The sequence below is a fragment of the Oratosquilla oratoria genome, chromosome 15 (assembly GCF_046742065.1).
Source record: "Oratosquilla oratoria isolate Oo_2021 chromosome 15, ASM4674206v1, whole genome shotgun sequence".
Lineage (NCBI taxonomy): Eukaryota > Metazoa > Arthropoda > Malacostraca > Stomatopoda > Squillidae > Oratosquilla > Oratosquilla oratoria.
The window spans coordinates 44,649,050-44,672,528 of NC_134791.1; the positions used below are offsets into that span (position 1 = coordinate 44,649,050).

Genomic DNA, 23,479 nt, shown 5'->3' on the forward strand with positions numbered 1-23,479 from the left:
GACTGGCTACCTCCCTTATAAGGGGGGAAGAAGCTTTTTGTTATGTACATACATATACCAAAGGCTTCTTTCCCCCTTATAAGGGGGGTAGCCAAAAAACAAAGTCATAAAATCCACTCCCACCCATTCCATCCCCAAAAAGGCATTTTGGTATGTAGATAGATTTTATATACACACCTCCAATCATAGTGGGAAGTGCCATTATAACATCCCTTACAGCAAAGACATACTAACACGAGACTAGGCAAATTGGTACTCGGGGTAGGTACACTGAAGATACAGGTGCACCCTACTTTGCTGCCATGACAACCTTTCTCTTGGGTGCTAATTTAACATGCATCTTCTGCAAGCATGATGCTGAGATACCTATCCAGTCATATTCACCAGAATTAACTGTACATCCATTCCTCAATGCTCCTGACCCTAAGGCAAACCTGCACAGGACCAACACCTGTTCCTAATGTTTGAAGCTGTTGTACTATTCTTTCTAAATGAAAACTATGGAACAATCAAAGTCTATTCACATTTAATTCTTCAAAATTGAATTTGCATGCCTATAATGTGCTGTCATGAAAGCTTGGTACATACAATGGCTTTTTCAATCTAAAAAGGAAAGTAGAAAAATAAATAAATAAATAATAATAGAGAGAGGGGCATAAAATCCACTCTCATTCACCCCCCTCCCTCCCTCTTATCTTGGCTCCTCATGGATCATACCTGCATCTCATCCACTGCCCTGAGTCAGAAGCAATGTAACAAGACACACCACATCCACAGCAAGGCCACTTCATTGAATTGGTGACAACCCCCTCTCATGTCCCCCCCAAAACATCATTCACACATACTTTCTCACCCCCCTCCCCTACCCACTCCCTTCCATGCATCACAGCATTACCCATACACATTCTCCATTCACCCCTATCTTCTGTCTTCTCCCAACCTTCCTTAACAGACATTTCCCTCTTTCCCAATGCCCCTTTTACCCCATCCAGCCATCTCATCCTTGGTCACCCCTCATGTTCACTCTTTCCACTTCTGCCTTCCACACTTTTTACTAATCTTTCTGTGTGTCCAAACCATCCCAATACTCTTTCATCAACCCTATCTCCCATCTCCCTTTCCACCCCCACTCTACTCTTCACCTCATTTCTCACTCTATCCAACCTAGTAACCTCTACCATACTTTTCCTCTCTTATGTTCCATGTATCTGTCCCCATACAGTCCTGTTGGCACAATCACTCCATTCCCAAACATCTATTTCTCATTACACTTTTTAATTATCCAAGGCATTTACTTGCTTCTCTCAATTTATATTCTACCTCCACCTCCACTCCCCCTTTCCTGCCACATTCACACCTAAGTATCTAATGCCAATCACTTCCTCCAGTTTCTCTCTTAATAATCACTTCCAATTTCCTGCAACATTCTCCCCTTGTACATCTCACCATCTTACTTTTACCCACATTTATCTTCAACTTCCTTCTTTTGTACACCTTCCCAAATTCTGTCACTAACTTCCAATCACTCCTCTGATCCTCCTACAAGTGCAGTGTCATCAGCCAACAATAACTGGCTTATCTCCCAATTTTCTCCATTTTCTTTAACTATTACCTATCCCCAGCCCATTACCCTTGCATTTACCTCTCACACCACCCCAATTTCTAATTCTCAAACAGATTCTACTACTCTCACAAAATTTCTCAACTGCTCTTAACAGCTTTCCTCCTATCCTGTGTATCTGCAATACCTCCCACTGTCCCTTCCTGTCTACCCTATCATAAGCCTTTTACAAATTCATAAAGGTCCAAAAAACATCCAAACATCCTTACATTCTCCTAAAGCTTTCTGGGAAAAGTACAACGGCGAGCCACAAAACTGATTCCAAATATCAAAAATAAAATCATACGAAAATCGACTAAAACACATGAATCTGTTTTCCCTAAAAAAGCATAGACTCAGAGGTGACTTGATACAGGTCTTTAAGATTTTAAAGGGAATTGACAACATCAAAAGTGACAAAATTTTCACATTGAATGAGAATCAGACAAGAAACAATGGTCTCAAACTGTCCGGAAATAGATTCAATTTGGAAGTGGGTAGAAACAACTTTGCCAACCGTGTAGTTAATGAATGGAATAAACTTCCTGCACAGGTAGTGCAATGTAGTTCAGTTCGAAGCTTTAACCCCTTCCATACGGTGCCGCACACGTAGGCGTCATGGGGAGCGAGTGTATTCGCGAGGCTGCCATATCGGCGTCTTGATTATATTTATTGTAGTTGCCCCTCCATAATGACATTCTTTCTAATTCTTTTGTAATCGCATTTTCTATGGTTATCAAAATTCACGGGTGAAGAGAGAACGATCGATATAAGCGGTGACTATATTTTATGATGCGAGTATTATTACGACACGTCGTACGGCTGGCATTGGTTGCTGCCACCGAGATCTAAGTCCATGACGCCTACGTGTGCGGCACCGTATGGAAGGGGTTAAGAATCATTTAGATAAATACATAAGTAAGATGCTGTAATGATTATAATTTATCTTATATTATTTGTTTTTGTTTTATCTTTTGCCTGTCTGATTTTCATTTATTATTAGTTATATGTCAATTTATTATTATTTACTATTTACCTGTTTGTTTATTATTTAACTATACCTATGCATTTATTTATGTATTTTATTTATTTACATTATTATAGTTTTTATTTATTATTTTATTAATTATTTTTTTTCCATCCGACCTAGATATGGATCAAAAGGTCTCCTGTCGGTATGCTCCACCTTTGTAACCCTTTGTAATCTGTCTTACCACAAAAATCTGATCCATGCAACCCCTACCTGTCCTAAAATCACACTGTTCATCAATAATAATCCCTCTATTCCTCTCCTAATCCTCTCAATCAAAACCCTCCCATATGCCTTCCCAACTACACTCTACAAACTGATGCCTCTGAAACTAGTATACTCATACTTATCCCCTTTTCCCTTGAAAAGTGAAACTACACAAACACTCCTCCATTCTTCTAGTACTCTCCCCTCTTTTAGACAAAAATTAAACAACCTCACCAGGCAGTCCACCATTGTACCTCCTTTTTTTTACACTCCACATGACACCCATCTAACCCAGGTGCATTACTTGCTCTCATTTTAATAACTTTCACCTCATCTTTCCTTATTTCTCCTCCATTTTCCTCATTCATCACTCATTATCTTAGAGGTCCCCACTGTAACTACCTTTCCCTTCCTATCCTCTTTCACATTTAGCATACATACATACATATACCAAAGGCTCTTTTCCCCTTTACATGGGGGGTAGCCAGAAGGAAAAAGGCATAGAAACCACTCCCACCCATTCCATCCCCTACATATTCCACTCCCCTCCAACCTTCTCCCTCCCTCTCATCTTGGCACCTCCTGGATGATGGGTCATCCCTGCATCCTGTCCATTGCCCTGGGTCAGAAGCAGTGTCGCAAAACACAGCACATCCACAGCAAGGTCACTTCATTAATTCGGTGACCCCCCCCTCTCCGTCCCTCGGGCTGCATCAAATTATTTCTCATACATACTTCCTCACCCCCCCACCCACTCCCCCTTATGTATCACAGCATCATCCATACACAACCTTTCTCCATTCACCCCTATCTTCTGTCCTCTCCCTAAAATATTCTGCCCATCTTTCTCTTACTCCCGTTTCTTCCATCATCATCTCTCCATCTGCACCTTTTACCTTTTCTTCTCATCTGCACCTATCCTTCACTCCCTACTACTCTTCTCTCAGCTTCTTATTTATGCAGTTCACTCTAATCACCTCCCTACCTTCTGTCCTTTTCCTCTTTATCTATTCTCCACTCTCAAATTACCTTCCACCAAAAAATTCTGATATTCCCCAACTCTCTCCCTTTAAAACATGTACAGCCAAAACTCTTCCTTCTCTTCTCTTCTCTTGCTTACAAGTATATAATCCATTAACGCCCTATCTACCACCCTTCAATCCACCACCCTCTCCTATGTGTACTTATGGATGCCAAATTTGAGTTTGAAAGCAGTGGGTGTCAGGAATAATGAAGGGGAGAGGGAGGGAAGGAGTGACACTATGTTTAAATGATGGGATAAGAATGTGCAAAGTGGATGGTGCAGTTACATCAAGGATGTCAATAAATCTTAGAAATACTGATTGCATGATTCAATCCAGTCAATACCCCTTACAAGCAAGGGGACGTGAGAAAGGGGGAATATGCAGGCAGAGACTGAAATACAAATGCAACCTCTGCCTTCACAAGTTTACAGATAATGAAATATACAATTTTCTATCCTATCTAATGTAGAAAAGACAGTGGGAGGGGTGGTGAATGGGAGTGAAGTATGTGGGGATGAATTGTGTGGGAGTGGATTTATGCCTTTTGACTTTGGCTACCTCCCTTATAATGGAGAAAAAGTCCTTGGTATATGTATATAATGTAACACCAACCTGAATCTTGACTCCAAAAAAATGTTTGTCTTGTGATGCATCTAGTGCTTTCTCTGCATCTTCTGGTTTTTTAAAGCACACAACAGCATAACGGTCACTTCCTGTTCCAATGACACGTACTGTGGTCACCTTACCATGCTTCTTGTAATCATGGTAAAGTCCTTCCTTGAGTGAGGTTTCTGTGAAAAGAATCAATCGAGTCAAACTTGCAACAAAATGACAACACACATAAAAAAGTAAACCTTATTTTCAATATAATTTTTTTTCTTCTTTACCTACACAAGGTTATTCAATTGGTAGCACCATTTAAAAACAATATATTCATGACAAAATCAATAAAAAGCAAGATCATCATAACTGTGTATCTGCTGATGAAAAAGTTTATATAAATATTTACTCATTCCAACAACAGAAAAACATACACACAATAGCTAGAATGTGAAAAGTTATCAAAAGTAGATGGACTGAACATCATCTGGAAGAAAATATACTGAATCCAAAGCAACTTTGTTTTAGGCAAGGAAGATTATGTGCAACAAACTTGACCTGTTTTTATTCAAGATATAATGCAAGAAAGAGATGGATGGGCAGATTGTGCTTCCTGGATTTACAAAAGGCATCTGATAAAGTACCACACAAAAAGCTATTAAGAAAACTCAAAACAACAAGAGGTGTACAAGGAAAATTATTGAAATGAATGGAAGATTTCTTGCACAGGAGGGGGAGGAGGGGAGGAGGAGGAGGAAAAGAGAGAGAGAGAGAGAGAGAGGGGGGGGAGAGGAGGCTGGTACTTAGAGATAAAAAAAAAATCAACTTTGGAAGAAATAATAACTGGAGTCCCACAAAGTTCTATATTAGCTCTGATAATGTTTGCTATATAAATGACATGGATGAAAGTGTAGAATGTTATATGAACTTCTCTGCCGACAATGCAAAACTACTAAAGAGAGCAAGTACAGAAAAAGACTGAATCACTACAGAGAGACCTGGAAAAGTCTGGGAATGGAGCAAAAAATGGGAAGTGAACTTCAACATCAAGAAATGTAGTATAATAGTTTGAGAGAGAGAGAGAGAGAGAGAGAGAGAGAGAGAGAGAGAGAGAGAGAGAGAGAGAGAGAGAGAGAGAGAGGAGAGAGAGAGAGAGAGAGAGGAGAGAGAGAGAGAGAGAGAGAGAGGAAAGGGAGACAGAGAGAGAGAGAGAGGAGAGAGAGAGAGAGGAGAGAGAGAGAGAGAGAGAGATAGAGAAAAGGGAGAGAGAGAGAGGAGAGAGAGGAGAGAGAGAGAGAGAGAGAGAGAGAGAGAGAGAGGAGAGAGAGAGGAGAGAGAGAGAGAGAGAGAGAGAGAGAGAGAGAGAGAGAGAGAGAGAGAGAGAGAGAGAGAGAGAGAGAGAGAGAGAGAGAGAGAGAGAGAGAGAGAGAGAGAGAGAGAGAGAGAGAGAGAGAGAGAGAGAGAGAGAGAGAGAGAGAGAGAGGAAAGAAGAAGATCAGGACAATATAAAAACGGTACAAAGGAAGCAGAGAAAGTTAGCTCCGAAAAGGACCTAGGAGTAATTATTAACAAAGATATGTCCCCAGCCAAGCATATACACAAAATAGTCAGAGAAACCTACAATTTACTAAGATCAATATAGATGGCTTTTAATTACTTGGCAAAAGTACTGGTAAAAAAAAATATTAGTCAGACTGATAAGACCAAGATTGGAGTACACTGTGACACTATGGACTAAAAAGAATATAAAGAAATTAGAAAGAATACAAAGAGCAATGACAAAGATGGCACCAACACTTTTAAAGTTGACATATGAACAAAGATTGTCCAAACTGGAACTACCAACCCTAGAATAAAGAAGAGAAAGAGGAGATCTATTGGGGCATTTACAGAATGGCATGTGTGTGAAAAAGCCATACAAGAATTTAAGAACAAACTAGATGCTGAGAGATACAAAGACAGGTCACTACACACAGCTCCCTTTCCTGTGTGATACAACTAGGTAAATACACAGACACAAAAGTGGGATCTAAAAAAGACCTGGGAGTAATCATCAAGGGATATGTCCTCTGACAAACAAATAAAACCAGAGAAACCTACAACTTGCTAAGATCAATAAAAGTGGCTTTTACTTGGATGAAGAAATGGTAAAGAAAATGCTAGTCACACTTATAAGGCCAAAACTGGAGTATGCAGTGACACTATGGTCACCCAGTACTAAAAAGAATATAAAGAAAATTGAGAATCCAGAGAGCAACTGCGAAGTTGGCCCCAACACTATCTAAACTGTCATATGAAGACAGTGTCAAAACTAGAATTACCAACTCTAGAACAAAGAGAAAGAGGTGACTTGACCATCTACAGGATTATGATAGGTATAGAAGTTCTTGATAGAGGAGACTTGCTAAATTGGGATAAGAGAAACACAAGAGGACATGGAAAGAAGCTCAAAAAGGTCAGTTACAGAAGAGACCAGAAAAAGAACAGCTTTCCTAACAGTGGTGGATGTATGGAACATACTAGATGAAACAATAGTGTGTACAAAAACAATACAAGAATTTAAGAGCAAATTAGATATGGCGAGATAGAGATGGGACACCATGAGCATAGCTCCCCTTCCTGTAAGATATAACTGGGCAAACATATGTGAGAAAGTTATCAAAAATAGATAGATTAAACATCTGGAAGAAAATAATAATCTGAATCCATAACAATTTTGATTTAGACACGGAAGATCATGTGCCACTAACGTGATTTGCTTTTACTTGGGGCTAATAGAAATAATGCAAGAAAGGGGCAGATGAGCAGATTGTGCTTTCCTAGATCTACAAATAGCATTTGATAAAGTACCACATAATAAGATACCAAGAAAAATTTAAATAATAGGTGGTGTACAAGGAAAGCTATTGAAATAGATGGAAGATTTCTTGAACAGGAGAAAAATGAGGGTGGTATGTAGAGACAAAACATTAACCTGGGAAGAAATGATAAGTGGAGTCCCACAAGGTTCTGTATTGACTCTGATAATGTTTGCCATATATATATAAATGGCATGGATGAAGGTGTGGAATGTTAAGGAAACTTCTTTCCAGATGATGCAAAACTATTAAAGAAAGTAAATAGAGAGGAGGACTGAATCCCTACAGAAAGACCTGGATAAAGTCTGGGAATGGAGTCGAAAGAGGGAAGTGAACTTCAACATCAAGAAATGTAGTACAGTAAGTCCTCCTTATACAGTAATTCTTTATCCAGTAAATTCAGTTATGGTATTTGGTAATTACTACCCTCAATTCTATTTACAGTTAGAAAAATTCAGATACGGTATCTGCTCATGTTTTGGAGGTAAAATTAGATATTTTAAAGAGTAAAGAGCAGGGAGAAGGTACGTCTGCCATAAGTCGAAACTTGGGTTCGGTATATGGTAATTTCAATTTGCGGTAAGGTTTTCAAGAACATATGTACCGTATAACGAGGACTCACTGTATAATGGAATTGGAAAAAAGTAGTGTATTGTTCCTTACCAGTGGACCATGGTGGAAAGTTGCGTACACAGATTGCCAAAGGTCTTTTTTCCCCTGATGGTGATGTGATATTATTTGAAGGAGTCTCTTGTTGTTGCTGCTGCTGCTGCCCAGACACCAAACTACTTGGCCCACTGTTTGTTAGCCGTCTGGGTGATCGTGATGGTGATGTGGAGGAGTCTCGAGATCTGCTGCTTGTGGGTGAAGTGCTGCTACTACTGCTAACATCAGATTCAGAATCAGAACCAGACTGGCTCCCTCCTGGCTTCCGATTTAACCGTGAGGGTCTACCTGGGCCTCGTACAGGCTGTGGCGAAGTAGGACCAGGGGGTACTGGGGGTCGTCTAGTTACCTTCTCCTGTGCATCGTATGGGTCTTGGTGGGTGTTATACCTATATTTGCTACTGCTCCAATGATATTCTGACTGGTACGGTCCCCGGGGATTATACGGTCGCATCCTTCCTCTTCCCACATTGAAATCCCACTCTGGATTGCTGCGACGAAGTGTGGGTACCATGGAGGGTCCTGGCCCCTGGATACTATTGTACATTGGGCCATCATCCCGCGCATTTCGAACATCAAAGAAATGACTAGATCGGTCGTACCCGCTGTGGTCGTCACCCAACCTGCAATAAAAAAACCCAAGTTAATTTAAAAAATTAACATTGTACATAATCAAATAAAAATGAGCTTAGGATGCTCTTTAATAATTAATCAAATCCATTCAAGTTGTTATCCTGTTATGGAGGTTGTTGTCAGTTACATGAAGGATGTGGATCTTCTGCAAGACACCAGGGGCAATGGATTGATTAATTATGAAAAGTAATCATTACTTTATGGTATTACAAAAAAGCCCAAATGCATTAAGGCCAGGATAAAAGTTATGCTCATGGGATCAACCTCGTGCTCCAATTGATCAAACCCAACCTTAAATTATTTTGTAATGTTACTTCAAGTTCTATATTCCAAGAACCAGTAATACATACACTCACACACAAATGCAGAAAAAATTAGGAGGCCAGTAGACTATTATAAAAATATCTAGACACTATTTTTGCATGGTGTTCAATACCAAAATATGCAAATTACTGGAAATGGGTGAAGTTGCAAAAGACCATCCTTAAACTGTTCGTTAGAAAGTGAGCCCATTACAAAATCAAATGAGGAGAAAGATTTGGGTGTTGATAAAAGAATCTATCACCTGACAGACATATCAGCAGGATTGTGGGAGAGACATGGACTATTGCAGAAGATCCAAATGGCACTTCACTATATGGATGAGGAGATGATGAAAAAAAAAAAAAAAATCATCATCAAAACCCTTATCTGCCCAAGACTGGAATATATGTCAGTAGTATGGTCCCCTCATATATGTACATCTATATGGTCCCTCATATTTTTGTTTAATTGCTTAAAAGCTGCACCCTTTGCAGACTTTTAAGATAGCTCCTGCAGTGGGCTAATTGGACATGCAGCCCAAAACTAAAGAGAGCAATAATAATAAAGCATTTATTGGTACCCTATGTTGTTGAATAAGCAGTTGCTTGAAATCATGTTAGACTGAATATAAATAATAGTGTTTTATTTTCTTTTACAACAGCTTCTAAAAGTCTTCACAGGTCGCTACTGGTAGCAATTAGTGTGTTTTTAACCATGTCCTCCCAGTTGACAATACGTTTATGGTAATATTGCATGTGGTCTTTGATAGCACTATTTAGTAAGTGCATGGAAATTCGCCTACTGAGACTACACCTAGTATATAACCTTTGTTTTTGTGTTCAATTTCATAAGTTTGCACAACAGTTTTTGAATATGCTTCTTTCAAGCTCCTGTTTTGATTGTTTACAAGGAATTGAAATATGGTTCATGAGATGAAAATCTATGAACTGGGGACCATTCAGTGTGTAGCAATACATACATACATATATATATATATATATATATTATATATAAATATATATATACACACACACACACACACACACACACATACCAAGGGCTTTTCCCCCCTTACAAGATAGCCAAATTCAAAAGGTCTAATTCCACTTCCACCCATTTCATCCCCACCCACTCCACTCCCAAATGTATACACAGAAAAGCAATCATTCCAAACTGTTGGAAGATACAAAATATTAACTAATATACTGAAAGAAAGAGGAAATATAGTAATTATGGGTGATTTTAATTCAAAAGAAACATATTGGGAAGAAATGACAGTGAAGGGTGGAGAAGACCTCTGGGGAAACATACTACTCGATATGACCATTGAATACACAATGACTCTGTGGATAAAAGAAAATACCAGATAGAGTAACAATGAGGAACCATGGAGACATCAGAACCTGAAATTGTGGACAGAATTGATTTCAAATCACCAATAGGAAAGAGTGACCATGTACTAATAAAATTCAAACTAAAAGAGCAAATGGACTTAAAGAAGAAATGAGAAACATAGAAACGGAAGACTAATGTACAACAAAACAAATTCTGAGAAACTCAAAAAATCCTTGTAATGCAAACTGGGAAAAATTCTTAAATGAAGAAACAAGGATGGAAGAGAAATGGAATATACTAAAAGAAATCTATAATGAAGGAGTGAACAAATACATACCACAACAAAAGCAAGAAAATATACATAAAAAGCTGGTACAACAAAATATATAGCAAGGCTAAGGATAAAAGAGAAAGCTTGGAAAAGATGGAAAAAAGAAAAAAAAAAGAAAAAAAAAGAGTAAATGGCAAATATACATCAAACTAAGAAATGATTATGTAAAAATACACAGATGAAAAGAGAAACTATGAGAGAGACATAATAGAAAAGTTCAAGGGACAACCTAAACTATTTCACAGGTATGTAAATGGTAAACTAAAAAATATACAAGAAATGGAAAAGCTGCACCAGGGAAATTATGAATATACAGAAGAAGCAGAAATGGCTGAAGTTATGAGCAATAATTTCAAATTGGTATTCACAATTAAAAATTCACCTAATTGTGAGGGAACAGAGACAGAAATCCCCCCAATGAAGGAAATAACTGTAACACAGAAGGAAATCAGCGACTAAATAAAAAAACCTTGATGTCAGAAAATCACATGGTCCAGATGGAATTGCAAATTGGATACTGAAAGAATGCTTAGAGGGGTTGACGGACAAAATATACAATATAATTAAATACTCCCTCAAAGAAGGAAAGGTACCACAGGACTGGAAAAATGCAAATATTGTACCAATATATATAGGAGGAAACAAGGAAGATCCAACCAACTACAGACCAGTCCCCCTAACAAGCACAATAGCAAAAATATGTGAAAAAGTTATCAAAAAAAGATTGATTAAACATCTGGAAGAAAAAACTGTACTGAATCCAAATCAATCTGGATTTAGACAAGGAAGATCACATACAACAAACCTGATCTACTTCTATTCAAGACTAATAGATATAATACAAGAAAGGGATGGATGGGCAGACTGTGCCTTTCTAGACCTACAAAAAGCTTTTGATAAGGTACCACACAAGAAACTAATAAGGAAAACAGAATTGATAGGTGGTATAAGAGGGAAATTATTGGAATGGATGGAAGACTTCCTAACTGGGAGAAAAATGAGGGTAGTAATTAGAGACAAATACTCGAATTGGGAAGAAATGATAAGTGGTGTCCCGCAAGGTTTGGTACTGGCTCCAATCATGTTTGCCATATATATAAATGACATAGATGAGGGATTAAAGTGTTATATGAATTTCTTCGCAGATGATGCAAAAAATACTAAAGAAAGTAAGAACAGATGAGGATTGTGAATCATTACAGTTATACCTGGACAAAATCTGGAAATGGACTCAAAAGTGGGAAGTGAACTTCAATATCAAGAAGTGTAGTATAATGGAGTTTGGAAAAAGTAAAAATAGAATATCAAGAAATTATAAAATTGGTGAAGAAGTAAAAAAAGTGAACTCTGAAAGAGACCTTGGAGTAATAATCAGCAAAGACATGACACCAGACAAACATATCAATAAAATTGTCGGAGAAACCTTCAACCTATTAAGGTCAATGGTCAATGAAAGTGGCATTTGACTACTTGGATTAGGAAATGATCAAAAAAATATTAGTTACACTAATAAGACCAAAACTGGAGTACACAGCAACACTATGGACACCCAGTATTAAAAAGAATATAAAGAAATTAGAATACAAAGAGCAATGACAAAGTTGCCACCAACTCTCCAAATTAACATACGAACAAAGATTGTCCAAATTGGAATTACCAACATTGGAACAAAGAAGAGAAAGAGGAGATCTGCTGGTTATTTATAGAATCATGAAAGGAATGGAAATCCTAGATAGGAATGATTTATTAAAATGGGACAATGGAAAAACAAGAGGACATGAAAAGAAACTCAAAAAGGATAACTATAGAAGAGATCTGAAAAAACTTCCCTCGAAGAGTACTGGATACCTGGAATAATTTAGATAAAGAAACTGTGTGCAAACACTATTCAAGATTTTAAGAAAACACTTGATGCTGAAAGATACAAAACCAGGTCACCACAAGCACAGCTCCCTTCCCGTATAATACAACTAGGTTACATACACAAACACACACTAAATGCGAGCAGGGTTGAATTGCTGTTAGCTGTCATCCCAAAGAGATGTTGTAATATTGTGATGCCACAACAGAATAAAAGATATGAAGAAGAAAGTTATGTTGGTTTTTCCAACTTTGCAAGGGATGACAAAAGACTGGGTAAAAGTATAGATTTAAAAAGGGAGACAAGGTATAAAAACATTTCATGGAATCAAGAGATTACGGAATTAAAGAAGGAGTTTATATCTAAGGATGGAAATTTATAATGAAGGAGTGGATAAATACATCCAAGACAGAAATAGGTAAAGGTGTGTAATAAGTGCTGGTTCAACAGAAGATACAGAGGTGATAAAAGAGATAAAGCTTGGAAAAGATGGGAAAAGGATAAAAAAAACAGAAAATAGTGAATATACATTTAAAAATGCACAGAGGAAAAAAGAAACTACAAAAAAGACATCACAGAAAAATGTAAAGATCAACCTAAGCTATTCTATAGAAATGTGAATGGTAAACTTAAAAATAAACAGGAAATGGTGAAACTATGTCATGGAAATATAAACAGGAAATGGTGAAACTATGTCATGGAAATATAGAGTACACAGAAGATTTAGAATGGCTGAAGTCATGAACTTCAAGTCTGTTTCCACTTGAGAAAATGTACAGCAGATGAAGTGAGCAAAGTGCAACCCCCCCCCCCATGAGGGAAATAAAAGTAACAAAAAGAAACAATGGATCAATTAACGAACCTTTAACCCCTTCGTTACCAACCTGTCAACCTTACGTAAACAAACGTTTCAAACCGTCCCACGAATGGCTGGAGCCTTAAGTTTGTAAACACAGACACTTGCCACCACGTGGGTAGAAATAACCCAGAAACCGAGGCCTTGAGAGCCCTCAATACACACAGCTTATAACTGTGACATGTGCGTGTCACGGGGAGCACGCTCGGTTCCTGGCAGGTGCACTCAGCCGTGACACGCAGGTGTCACAAAACACACATCCGGTACTCAAGGGGTTAAGTCATAAAATCACAAGGCCCAGATGGAATAGCAAATTGGACACAAAATATATAACATCGAGTTGCTCACTCCAAGAAAGAAAAATACCAAAAAGAGGAACAGAGGGAGTAACTGGCAAGGAACAGTGTGGGTTTAGGACAGGTAGAGGTTGCATAGATCAGATTTTTTTGTGAGAAAGTTATACGAAAAGGTAAGGATGTTTTTTGAGCTTTTAAGGATCAGGAAAAGGCTTAGAAAAGGGTAGACTGGAAGGCACTGTGGGAGGTTTTGCAGATATATGGGATAGGAGGAATGCTTCTAGTAGCTTTCAAGAGTTTTTACGAGAGTAGTAGGGCATGTGTAAGGATTAGAAATGGAGAGAGTGGTTCGAAGTAAAGGTGGGATTTCATTAGGGATGTGTTATGTCACCCTGGCTGTTCAACTTACACATGGATGGGGTGGTGAGAGATAAATGCATGGATTGGAGATGTTTAAAGAAAATGAAGAAAAGTGGGAGGTGAGCCAGCTGTTGTTTCCAGACGACACTGCACTTGTAGCAGGATCAGAGGAGGGATTGAGAAAGTTGGTGACAGAGTTTGGGAGTGTGTGTGAAAGAAGAAAGTTGAAGATAAATGTGGGTAAAAGTAAGGTGATGAGATGTACAAGGGGTGAATGTGGCAGTAGACTGGAAGTGAGCATTACGGGAGAGCGACTGGAGGAAGTGGATAGTTTTAGATACTTGGGTGCGAATGTGGCAGGAAATGATGAAGTGGAGGTGGAGGTAGAATGTAGATTGAGAGAAGCAAGTAAACACCTTGGTGGATTAAAAAGTGTAACGAGGAATAGACATTTGGGAATGGATGCAAAGAGGAGTGATTGTGCCAACAGCACTGTATGGGGCAGAAACATGGAACATAAGAGAGGAAGAGAGGAGTTTGAATGTGTTTGAGATGAGGTGTCTGAGAGGTATGATGGGGGTTACTAGGCTGGATAGTGAGAAATGAGGTGGGGAGGAGAATGGGGGTGGTAAGGGAGTTGGGAGATAGGGTTGATGAAAGAGTATTGGGATGGTTTGGACACATGGAAAGAATGAGTGAAGAAAGACTAGTAAAAGAGGTATGGAGAGCAGATGTGGGAGTGAACATGAGGGGGCGACCTAGGATGAGATGGATGGATGGGGTGAGAGGGGCTTTAGGGAAGAGGGGAATGTCTATTGAGGAAGGATGGGAGAGAACAGAAGACAGGGGTGAATGGAGAATGGTTGTATATGGATGATGCTGTGATGCATGAGGTGGAATGGGTGGGGGGATGGGGGGTGAGGTAGTATGTGTGAGCAAAATTTGATGCAGCCTGAAGGGATTTCTCCCCGTCTTCTCCTTTTCTGCATGAGGGGACAGAGAGGGAGGGTCGCCAATTTAATGAGGTGCCTTGCTGTGGATGTGCTGTCTTGCAACACTGCCTCTGACCCAGGGCAGTGGACAAGATGCAGGGATGACCCATCATCCAGGAGGTGCCAAGATAAGAGGGAGGGTAGAGGGTGGAGGGGAGTGGAGTGTATTAGGGATGGAATGGGTGGGAATGGTTTTTATGCCTTTTTCTTTTTAGCTACCTCCCTTGTAGGGGGGAAAATAGCCTTTGATATATGTATGTGTATGTACTGGGAAAATATCAATATTGTACCAATATATAAAAGAGGAAACAAAAATTACACACCAGTTTCCCTTACAAGTACTGTAGCCAAAATTTGTGAAAAGAATAAAACACATAGAAGAAAACAATATAATAAATCAGAGAGAATTTGGTTTCAGAGATGATCATATGCTACAAATTATCTGTTTCTACTCAAGACTAATTGATATAATACAAGAAAGGGATGGACTTACAAAATACCTTCGACAAAGTGCCACATAAAAAAAGTATTAAAAAACTGGAAAACATACGAATACAAGGTAAACTACTAAACTGGATGGAGGATTTTTTGCATGGAAGGAAAACAAGGGTAGTGCTCAGAGAAAAAAAAGAGTTCAGCTTGGGAGGAGGTGATTAGTGGAATTCCACAAGGACCAGTATTGGCTCTAATGATGTTTGCTATTTATGTGAATGACATGGATGAAGATGTGGAATGACATGGATGAAGATGTGGAATGATACATGAGCTTCTTTGCAGACAATGCTAAATTGCTGAGGAAAGTGAATACTGAAACTGATTGTGAATCACTGCAGAGAGACCTGAACAAGGTTCAGGAATAGATTCAGAAGTGGGAAGTAGACTTCAACAGTGGCATAATGGAATTTGGAAAAAGTAAAAAGAGAATATCACGACAATATAAAATCGGAACAAAGGAAGCAAAGAAAGTGGGATCTGAAAAAGACCTCGGAGTAATCATCACAAATGACACGTCCCTCAATGAAAAGATAAAATTGTTGGAGAATTAATAAGACCTAGACTGTATCCTGCAACACTATGGTCACCCAGTACCAAAAAGAATACAAGGAAAATTAAAAGAATCCAGAGAGCAACTACAAAGACGGCTCCAACACTTTCAAAACTGTCATGTGAAGAGATTGTCAAAACTGAATTTACAGACACTGGAACAAAGAAGAGAAAGAGGTGACCTGCTGACCTCATGAAAGTCCTTGATAGAGAGGACTTACTAAATTGGGATAAGAGAAATTCAAAAGTTGTCCACACAGAGCAGTGGATGTCTGGAACAAACTGGATGAAACAAGTGTGCAAAAACTACACACAAATTTAAAAGCAAACTAAACACTGCAAGATACAAAGACAAGACACCAAGAGCATAGCTCCCCTCTTCATAAGATACAACTAGGTAAACACACACACACACACACTCACACTAAATGGCAAACATACATCAAACTGAGAAATATGTAGATATAGAGGAAAAAAGAAACTACGAAAAAGATATAATAGATAAATACAAAGACCAACCTAAACTTTTTTACAGATACATAAACGATAAATTGAAAGACAGATGAAATAGTGAAACTACGTGAAGGAAACAAAGAATATATAGAAGATGTAGAAATGGCTGAAGTAATGACCAGACACTTTAGATCTGTATTTACAACTGAAAACTCACAAATGCGGGATGAAGGACAGTGAGAAGGATCCCCCAGAATGAAAGAATAACTGTGACACAGAAAGAAATATGGGACCAAATAAAGAAACTTGACATCAGAAAGTCATATGGGCCCGATGGAATAGCGAACTGGATATTAAAAGAATGTATAGATGAACTTACAGATAAAATACACAAGATAAGACTTCTCACTCAAAGAAGGAAAAGTACCACAAGATTGGAAAAATGCAAATATTGTACCAATATACAAAGGAGATTAAGAAAATCCAAACTATAAACCAGTATCCCTTATAAGCACAATTGCAAAAATATGCGAAAGTTATAAAAATAAATGGATAAACACCTGGAAGAGAACATACTAAATCCCCAAAAATTTTGATTTAGAAGTGCAAGATCATGTACAAAAAACTTAATATGCTTTTACTCAAGATTAATAGAAATAATACAATAAAGAGATACTTGGGCAGACTGTGCCTTCTTGGACTTACAAAAGGCTTTTGACAAAGTACCACACAAAAAGCTACTAAGAAAAATTTGGGCAGACTGTGCCTTCTTGGACTTACAAAAGGCTTTTGACAAAGTACCACACAAAAAGCTACTAAGAAAAATTGAAACAATAGGTGGAACACAGGGAAAATTATTGGAATGGATGAAAGACTTCTTGAACAGAAGAAAAATTAAAATGGTACTTAGAGAAAAGAACTCAATTTGGGTAGATATGATAAGCGGAGTCCCCTAAGGCTCTGTATTGGCTCCAATAATGTTTGCTATATATATATATAAATGACATGGATGAAGGTGTGGAATGTTATATGAACTTCTTTGAAGATGATGTGAAACTATTGAAGAGAGTAAAGAGGAAGACTGCAAATCTTTTCAAGAAGACCTAGACAAAGTCTGGAAATGGAGTAAAAAGAACGAAGTGAATTTCAACATTAAGAAATGTAGTATAATGGAATTTGGAAAAAGCAAAAATAGAATCTCAGGTCAATATAAAATTGGTACAAAGGAAGTTATAAAAGTAAACTCAGAAAGGGACAAAGTAATTATCTCAAACAACATGACACCAGACAAACATGTTAAAACTTGTAACTTAATAAGATCAATGAAAGTGGCCTTTGACTACATGGGCAAGGAAATAATAAAGAAGATACTAGTTACACTGGTAAGACCAAAATTGGAATACGCAGCATCTCTATGGACACCTAGTACCCCCCCCCAAAAAAAAAGGAAATAATTCAATGACAAAGATGGCACAAACACTTTGCAACTTGACATACAATGATTGGGTAAACTAAACTTATCAACCCTAAAACAAAGAAAAGAAAGAGGTGATTTGATAACCATCTACAGAAATTCTTGATAGGAATGACCTACTAAGATGGGACAGAAGAAATACAAGAGGACACCAGAAGAAACTTAAGGACAGTTACAGAAGAGACCTGGGAAAAATAAAAAGCTTTCCACACATAGTAACACATACATGAAACAAACTGAAAGAGAAAACAGTGAGTGCTAAAACTATACATGATTTTAAGAAAAAAATGGATGTGGAAAGATACAACTACAGGTCACTACAAGCATAGCTCTCCTTCCACAAAATACAACTAGGTAAATACACAGGCTTGGACTGATAGTGATCATTCCAAATTACTGGAAGACACAACGAATACATTAAATGAATTAATGAAAGGAGGAAACATAGTAATGGGTGACTTTAACTCAAAGGAAATATGTTGGGAAGAAATGACAGTAAAAGGTGGAGAGCTTTGGGGAAATATGGGTGAAGGAAAACACTAGATATAGAAACAATGAAGAATCATCAAGACTAGACTTAATATTCACATCAGAGCCTGAAATAGTGGACAAAATGGAATATAAGACACCAGTTGGGAAGAGTGACCACACTAATAGAGTTCAAACTAAAAGAACAAATATATGCGAGAAGAAATGAGAAACATAGAAAAGGAAGACTAATGATATACAACAAAACAGACTTAAAAAAAAAAGGCATACATCAACTAAGATACGAATATGTAAAAATACACAGGGAAGAAAAAAGAAACTGAAAAAGATACAACAGAAAAATGCAAGGACCAACCTAAACTATTCTACAGATATGTAAATGACAAATTAAAAGACAAACAAAATAGTGAAACTGCGTGAAGGAAATAAAGAATATATAGATGTAGAAATGGGTGAAATTATAATCAAACATTTTAAATCGGTATTCACAATTGAAAACACAAAACTGGGAGGAAGGACAGAAAGATTCCCCACAATGAAAGAAATAAGGGAACAAATAAAAAACCTTGACATCAGAAAGTCACATGGGCCGGATGGAATTGCAAATTGGATATTGAAAGAATGTATAGATGAACTAATGGGAAAAATACACACGTTAATTGATTTCTCATCCAAAGAAGGAAAAGTACCACAAGATTGGAAAAATGCAAAATTGTACCATCATACAAAAGAGGGGACAAAGAAAATCCAACCAACTATAGACCAGTATCCCTTACAAGTACTTTAGCAAAAATATACAAAAAAGTATTCAAAAGTGAATGGATCAAACACTTGGAGAACAAAATACTAAATCCAAAACAATTTGGATTTCAATGTGGAAGATCATGTGCCACAAACTTAATATGCTTTTACTCGAGATTAATAGAAATAATTCAAGAAAGGGACACATGGGCAGATTGTGCTTTCTTAGATTTACAAAAGGCAGTTGACAAAGTACCACACAAAAAGCCACTAAGAAAAATTTAAATAATAGGTGATTTACAAGGAAAGTTATTGGAATGGATGAAAGATTTCTTGAACAGAAGAATGACGGTGGTACTTAGAGACAAGAACTCAAATTGGGAAGAAATGATAAGTGGAGTCCCACAAGTTTCTGTATTGGCTCCGATAATGTTTGCTATATATATATATATATATATATATATATATATATATATATATATATATATATATATATATATATATATATATATAAAAATGACATGGATGAAGGTATGGAATGTTATATGAACTTTGCAGATGATGCAAAACTACTAAAGAGAGTAAGTACATTAGATTCCAAATTATTACAAGAAGACCTGGACAAAATCTAGAAATGCGGTCAGAAGAGTTTAGTGAATTTCAACATCAAGAAATGTAGTATAATAGAATTTGGAAAAAAGCAAAAACAAGAATATTGGGGCAATATAAAATTGGTACAAAGGAAATTAAAAAAGTCAACTTGGAAAGGGACCTATCACCAATGACATGGCACCAGACAAACAAATCAACAAATTAGTCAGAGAACCTTTCAATTTACTAAGATCAATGAAAGTGGCTTTTGACTATATGGATGAAGAAATGGTAAAGAAAATATTAGTTAGATTTATAAGACCAAAATTAAAGTATGCTGTGACACTATGGATACCTAGTACTAAAAAAACAATGAAATTAGAAAGATTTCAAAGAACAACTACAAAGATGGTACCAACACTCTCCAAATTGACATACAAAGATTGGACAGACTAAATCTACTAATCCTGGAACAAAGAAGAGAGAGAGGAGAGCTGCTTACCATCTACAGAATTATGAAAGGGATGGAAGTCCTTGATAAAGGTGACTTACTGAAGTGGGATAGAAGAAAAACAAGAGGACACGAAAAGAAACTTCAAAAGTATAGTTACAGAAGAGATCTGAAAAAGAGTAGCTTCCCACACAGAGTGATAGATATCTGGAACAAACTGAATGAAGAAACAGCGAGTGCAAAAACTATACAAGAATTTAAGATAAAACTGGATGCTGAAAGATACAAATGTGAATCACTACAGAGACCTGGACAAAGTCTGGGAATGGAGCCAAAAGTGGGAAGTGAACTTCATCAAGAAATGTAGTATAATAGAGTTTGGAAAAAGTAAAAATAGAATATCAGGGCAATATAAAACTGGGTACAAAGGAAGTAAAAACAAGTTAGCTCAGAAAAGGATCTAGGAGTAATTATTAACAAAACCATGACACCAGACAAGTATATTAACAAAAGTCTGAGAAACCTACAATTTACTAAAATCAATAAAGGTGACCCTTAACTACTTGGATGAGGTAATGGTAAAGAAAGTATTTGTCACGCTCATAAGACCAAAATTGCAGTATGCTGCAACACTATGGACACCCAGCACAAAAAAGAATATAAAGAAATTAGAAAGTGTCCAAAGAACAACGACAAAGATGGCACCAACACTTTCAAAATTGACATGCGCACAAAGATTGTCTAAATTGGAACTATCCACCTTGGAACGGAGAGAAAGAGGAGATCTACTGAGGGGGAAAGAGCCTTTGGTGTATGTATGTAATGTATATATGTATGATGTATTGGATTAAAAAAAAGTGGTGGATGTTTGGAACAAATTGGATGAAAAGTATTTGCAAAAACCATACAAGAACTTAAGAACAAACTAGATTCTGAAAGATACAAAGATGGGTCACTCCAAGCATAGCTCCCTTCACATATAATACAACAAAGTAAATACAATATACACAAGGGAAAACTCCAAAGCTTAATGCCTAGACAGCATCTCAAACATCAGGGCCAAAAAGCCAAAAGAGCCTTTTCTGATACTTTCAACTACTTGTTACACAACAGAATACAAAGCTATCTGGAAAGAGATTTGCATAATCCATATTTTGAACCAAACAAATCATTTGAAAACCTGCATCACTCAGATTAATATCACCACTGCTTACTATATCCAAACTAATGAAAAGTCTGGTAGCAGCAGGAATAAAATTAGAAATACCTACCTCCCTCAACCAACATGGATTCAAGGAAAGCCACGACAAAGAAAAGCTAGGATAACCATTGACATAAACACTGATTTTGACAAGATCAATGGACACACTATCCAAAAAGATTACTAGGACAGACATAACAGAGTAACCCAATACAACCAAATAATAATAATAATAAATAATAAATAATAAATAATAAATAATAAATAATAAATAATAAATAATAAATAATAAATAAATAATAAAAATAAATAATAAAAATAAATAATAAAAATAAATAATAAAAATAAATAATAAAAATAAAAAATGAAAATAAAAAATAAAAATAAAAAATAAAAATAAAAAATAAAAATAAAAAATAAAATTAAATAATAAAATTAAATAATAAAATTAAATAATAAAATTAAATAATAAAATTAAATAATAATAATAATAATAGTAGTAGTAGTAGTAGTAGTAGTAGTAGTAGTAGTAGTAGTAGAAGAAGAAGAAGAAGAAGAAGAAGAAGAAGAAGAAGAAGAAGAAGAAGAAGAAGAAGAAGAAGAAGAAGAAGAAGAAGAAGAAGAAGAAGAAGAAGAAGAAGAAGAAGAAGAAGAAGAAGAAGAAGAAGAAGAAGAAGAAGAAGAAGAAGAAGAAGAAGAAGAAGAAGAAGAAGAAGAAGAAGAAGAAGAAGAAGAAGAAGAAGAAGAAGAAGAAGAAGAAGAAGAAGAAGAAGAAGAAGAAGAAGAAGGTCCCTCTGGGTTGCTTTCGCCTTTACTGTTCAATCTCTTCATGAGTGACCTCCTAACTCCAGAACCAGTACTACACATCAATATTCTCTCATTTGCAGATGACCCACAACAACAACAACACAGCACAGTAAATACAAAATATCAAGAAAGAATACCAATGCGTTCTTTAATAAGCGAGAAAGGCTCAAAAAATAAAAGAATTGCTCCCTCACCCCAGAAATCAAGTTATATTGCTCACACTGGACAATTGTGAATAAAAAATCTACCCTAGAATAAAATTGATCCACCACCCTCAACTATACCTCCACAGCAAAGTTCCCAACAATCAGCAAGATGTACACAAATAGCTTACATAGAGCACCGAGAATTTAGGATGTACCAGAACAACACAAACTGGATACCTGCATGCAAACCAAAATCTTCCTTATGCAAATGATATTAACAAAATTCTACACCAGACCCTTTACCACTACACATGTATCACACTACATCTCTCAACAACCACCACCAACAAAAGCAGGGGAAGAAGAAAAAGAAGAGGATGAAGAAATGTGAAAAACAAACCACACAAAACAACTACAGTACACAATCATGCACGCAAACAACACAACATACACTCTATAAAGGATTTGTGGGAAAACCCAGTTTCAGCTGTGGCATTCCTTGGGGAGACGGGACTGCTCGGACAGGCAGTCTAGGGAACGACAACAACAACTACAGTACTACCTCTCATTAACGGACTAAAAGGGGGGTAATGGTGTCCGTTGATGTGAATAATCCGTTGATTTGGAGTGGTTTTTGGGTGGCATAGTGATTGCACAGCACTAAACAACAGCACCAAAAACACCAAAAACAGCTAATTGAAATCTGTTAATGAGAGGTAGTACTGTACATAAAAACACAATACAGATTACCAAACTCAATACTACAACCCCCAGACATGAGGCCCATAGAAAGGAAAGAAAACATCACAACTGGTAAAAACCAAACTGGTATGCTTGTGCTCAGGACATCGACCAGTGTTGAAATAGTACCAACACAAAATAAGCCTGGCCACTGATACAACTACCACACAGAGGACATCAAACACCTACTACTACAGTGCCCCACAATAATACCCCCAGACAACAACACACATCTTCCCACCTGAAAGTTTTTTTTTTTTTTGCATGGGCAACAGATTGATATATACATCTCTCTCTCTCTCTCTCTTTTTTTTTCAACTTGACCTCTATAGTATACTTCAGTCTGAGGCAAACAATTTTTTTTTTACATTTTTTTTTTCTCTCTCCT

The 23,479-nt window shown here is 37.0% G+C and overlaps 1 protein-coding gene across 8 annotated transcripts in view; it reads right to left on the reverse strand.

Moving 5' to 3' along the window:
* The window catches only part of LOC143033424 (uncharacterized), a 344,834-nt gene that overhangs the window by 78,117 nt on the left and 243,238 nt on the right, over positions 1-23,479 (reverse strand). For 7 of the 8 annotated variants that reach the window (XM_076198849.1, XM_076198845.1, XM_076198850.1 and 4 more), the window contains 2 exons: positions 7,984-8,609; positions 4,475-4,653 (listed from right to left, as the gene is read on the reverse strand). In XM_076198849.1, coding sequence (XP_076054964.1) covers positions 4,475-4,653; positions 7,984-8,609 — 805 coding nt within the window. The remainder of the gene's footprint in view (positions 1-4,474; positions 4,654-7,983; positions 8,610-23,479) is intronic. The other variant, XM_076198847.1, reaches the window with a different exon arrangement.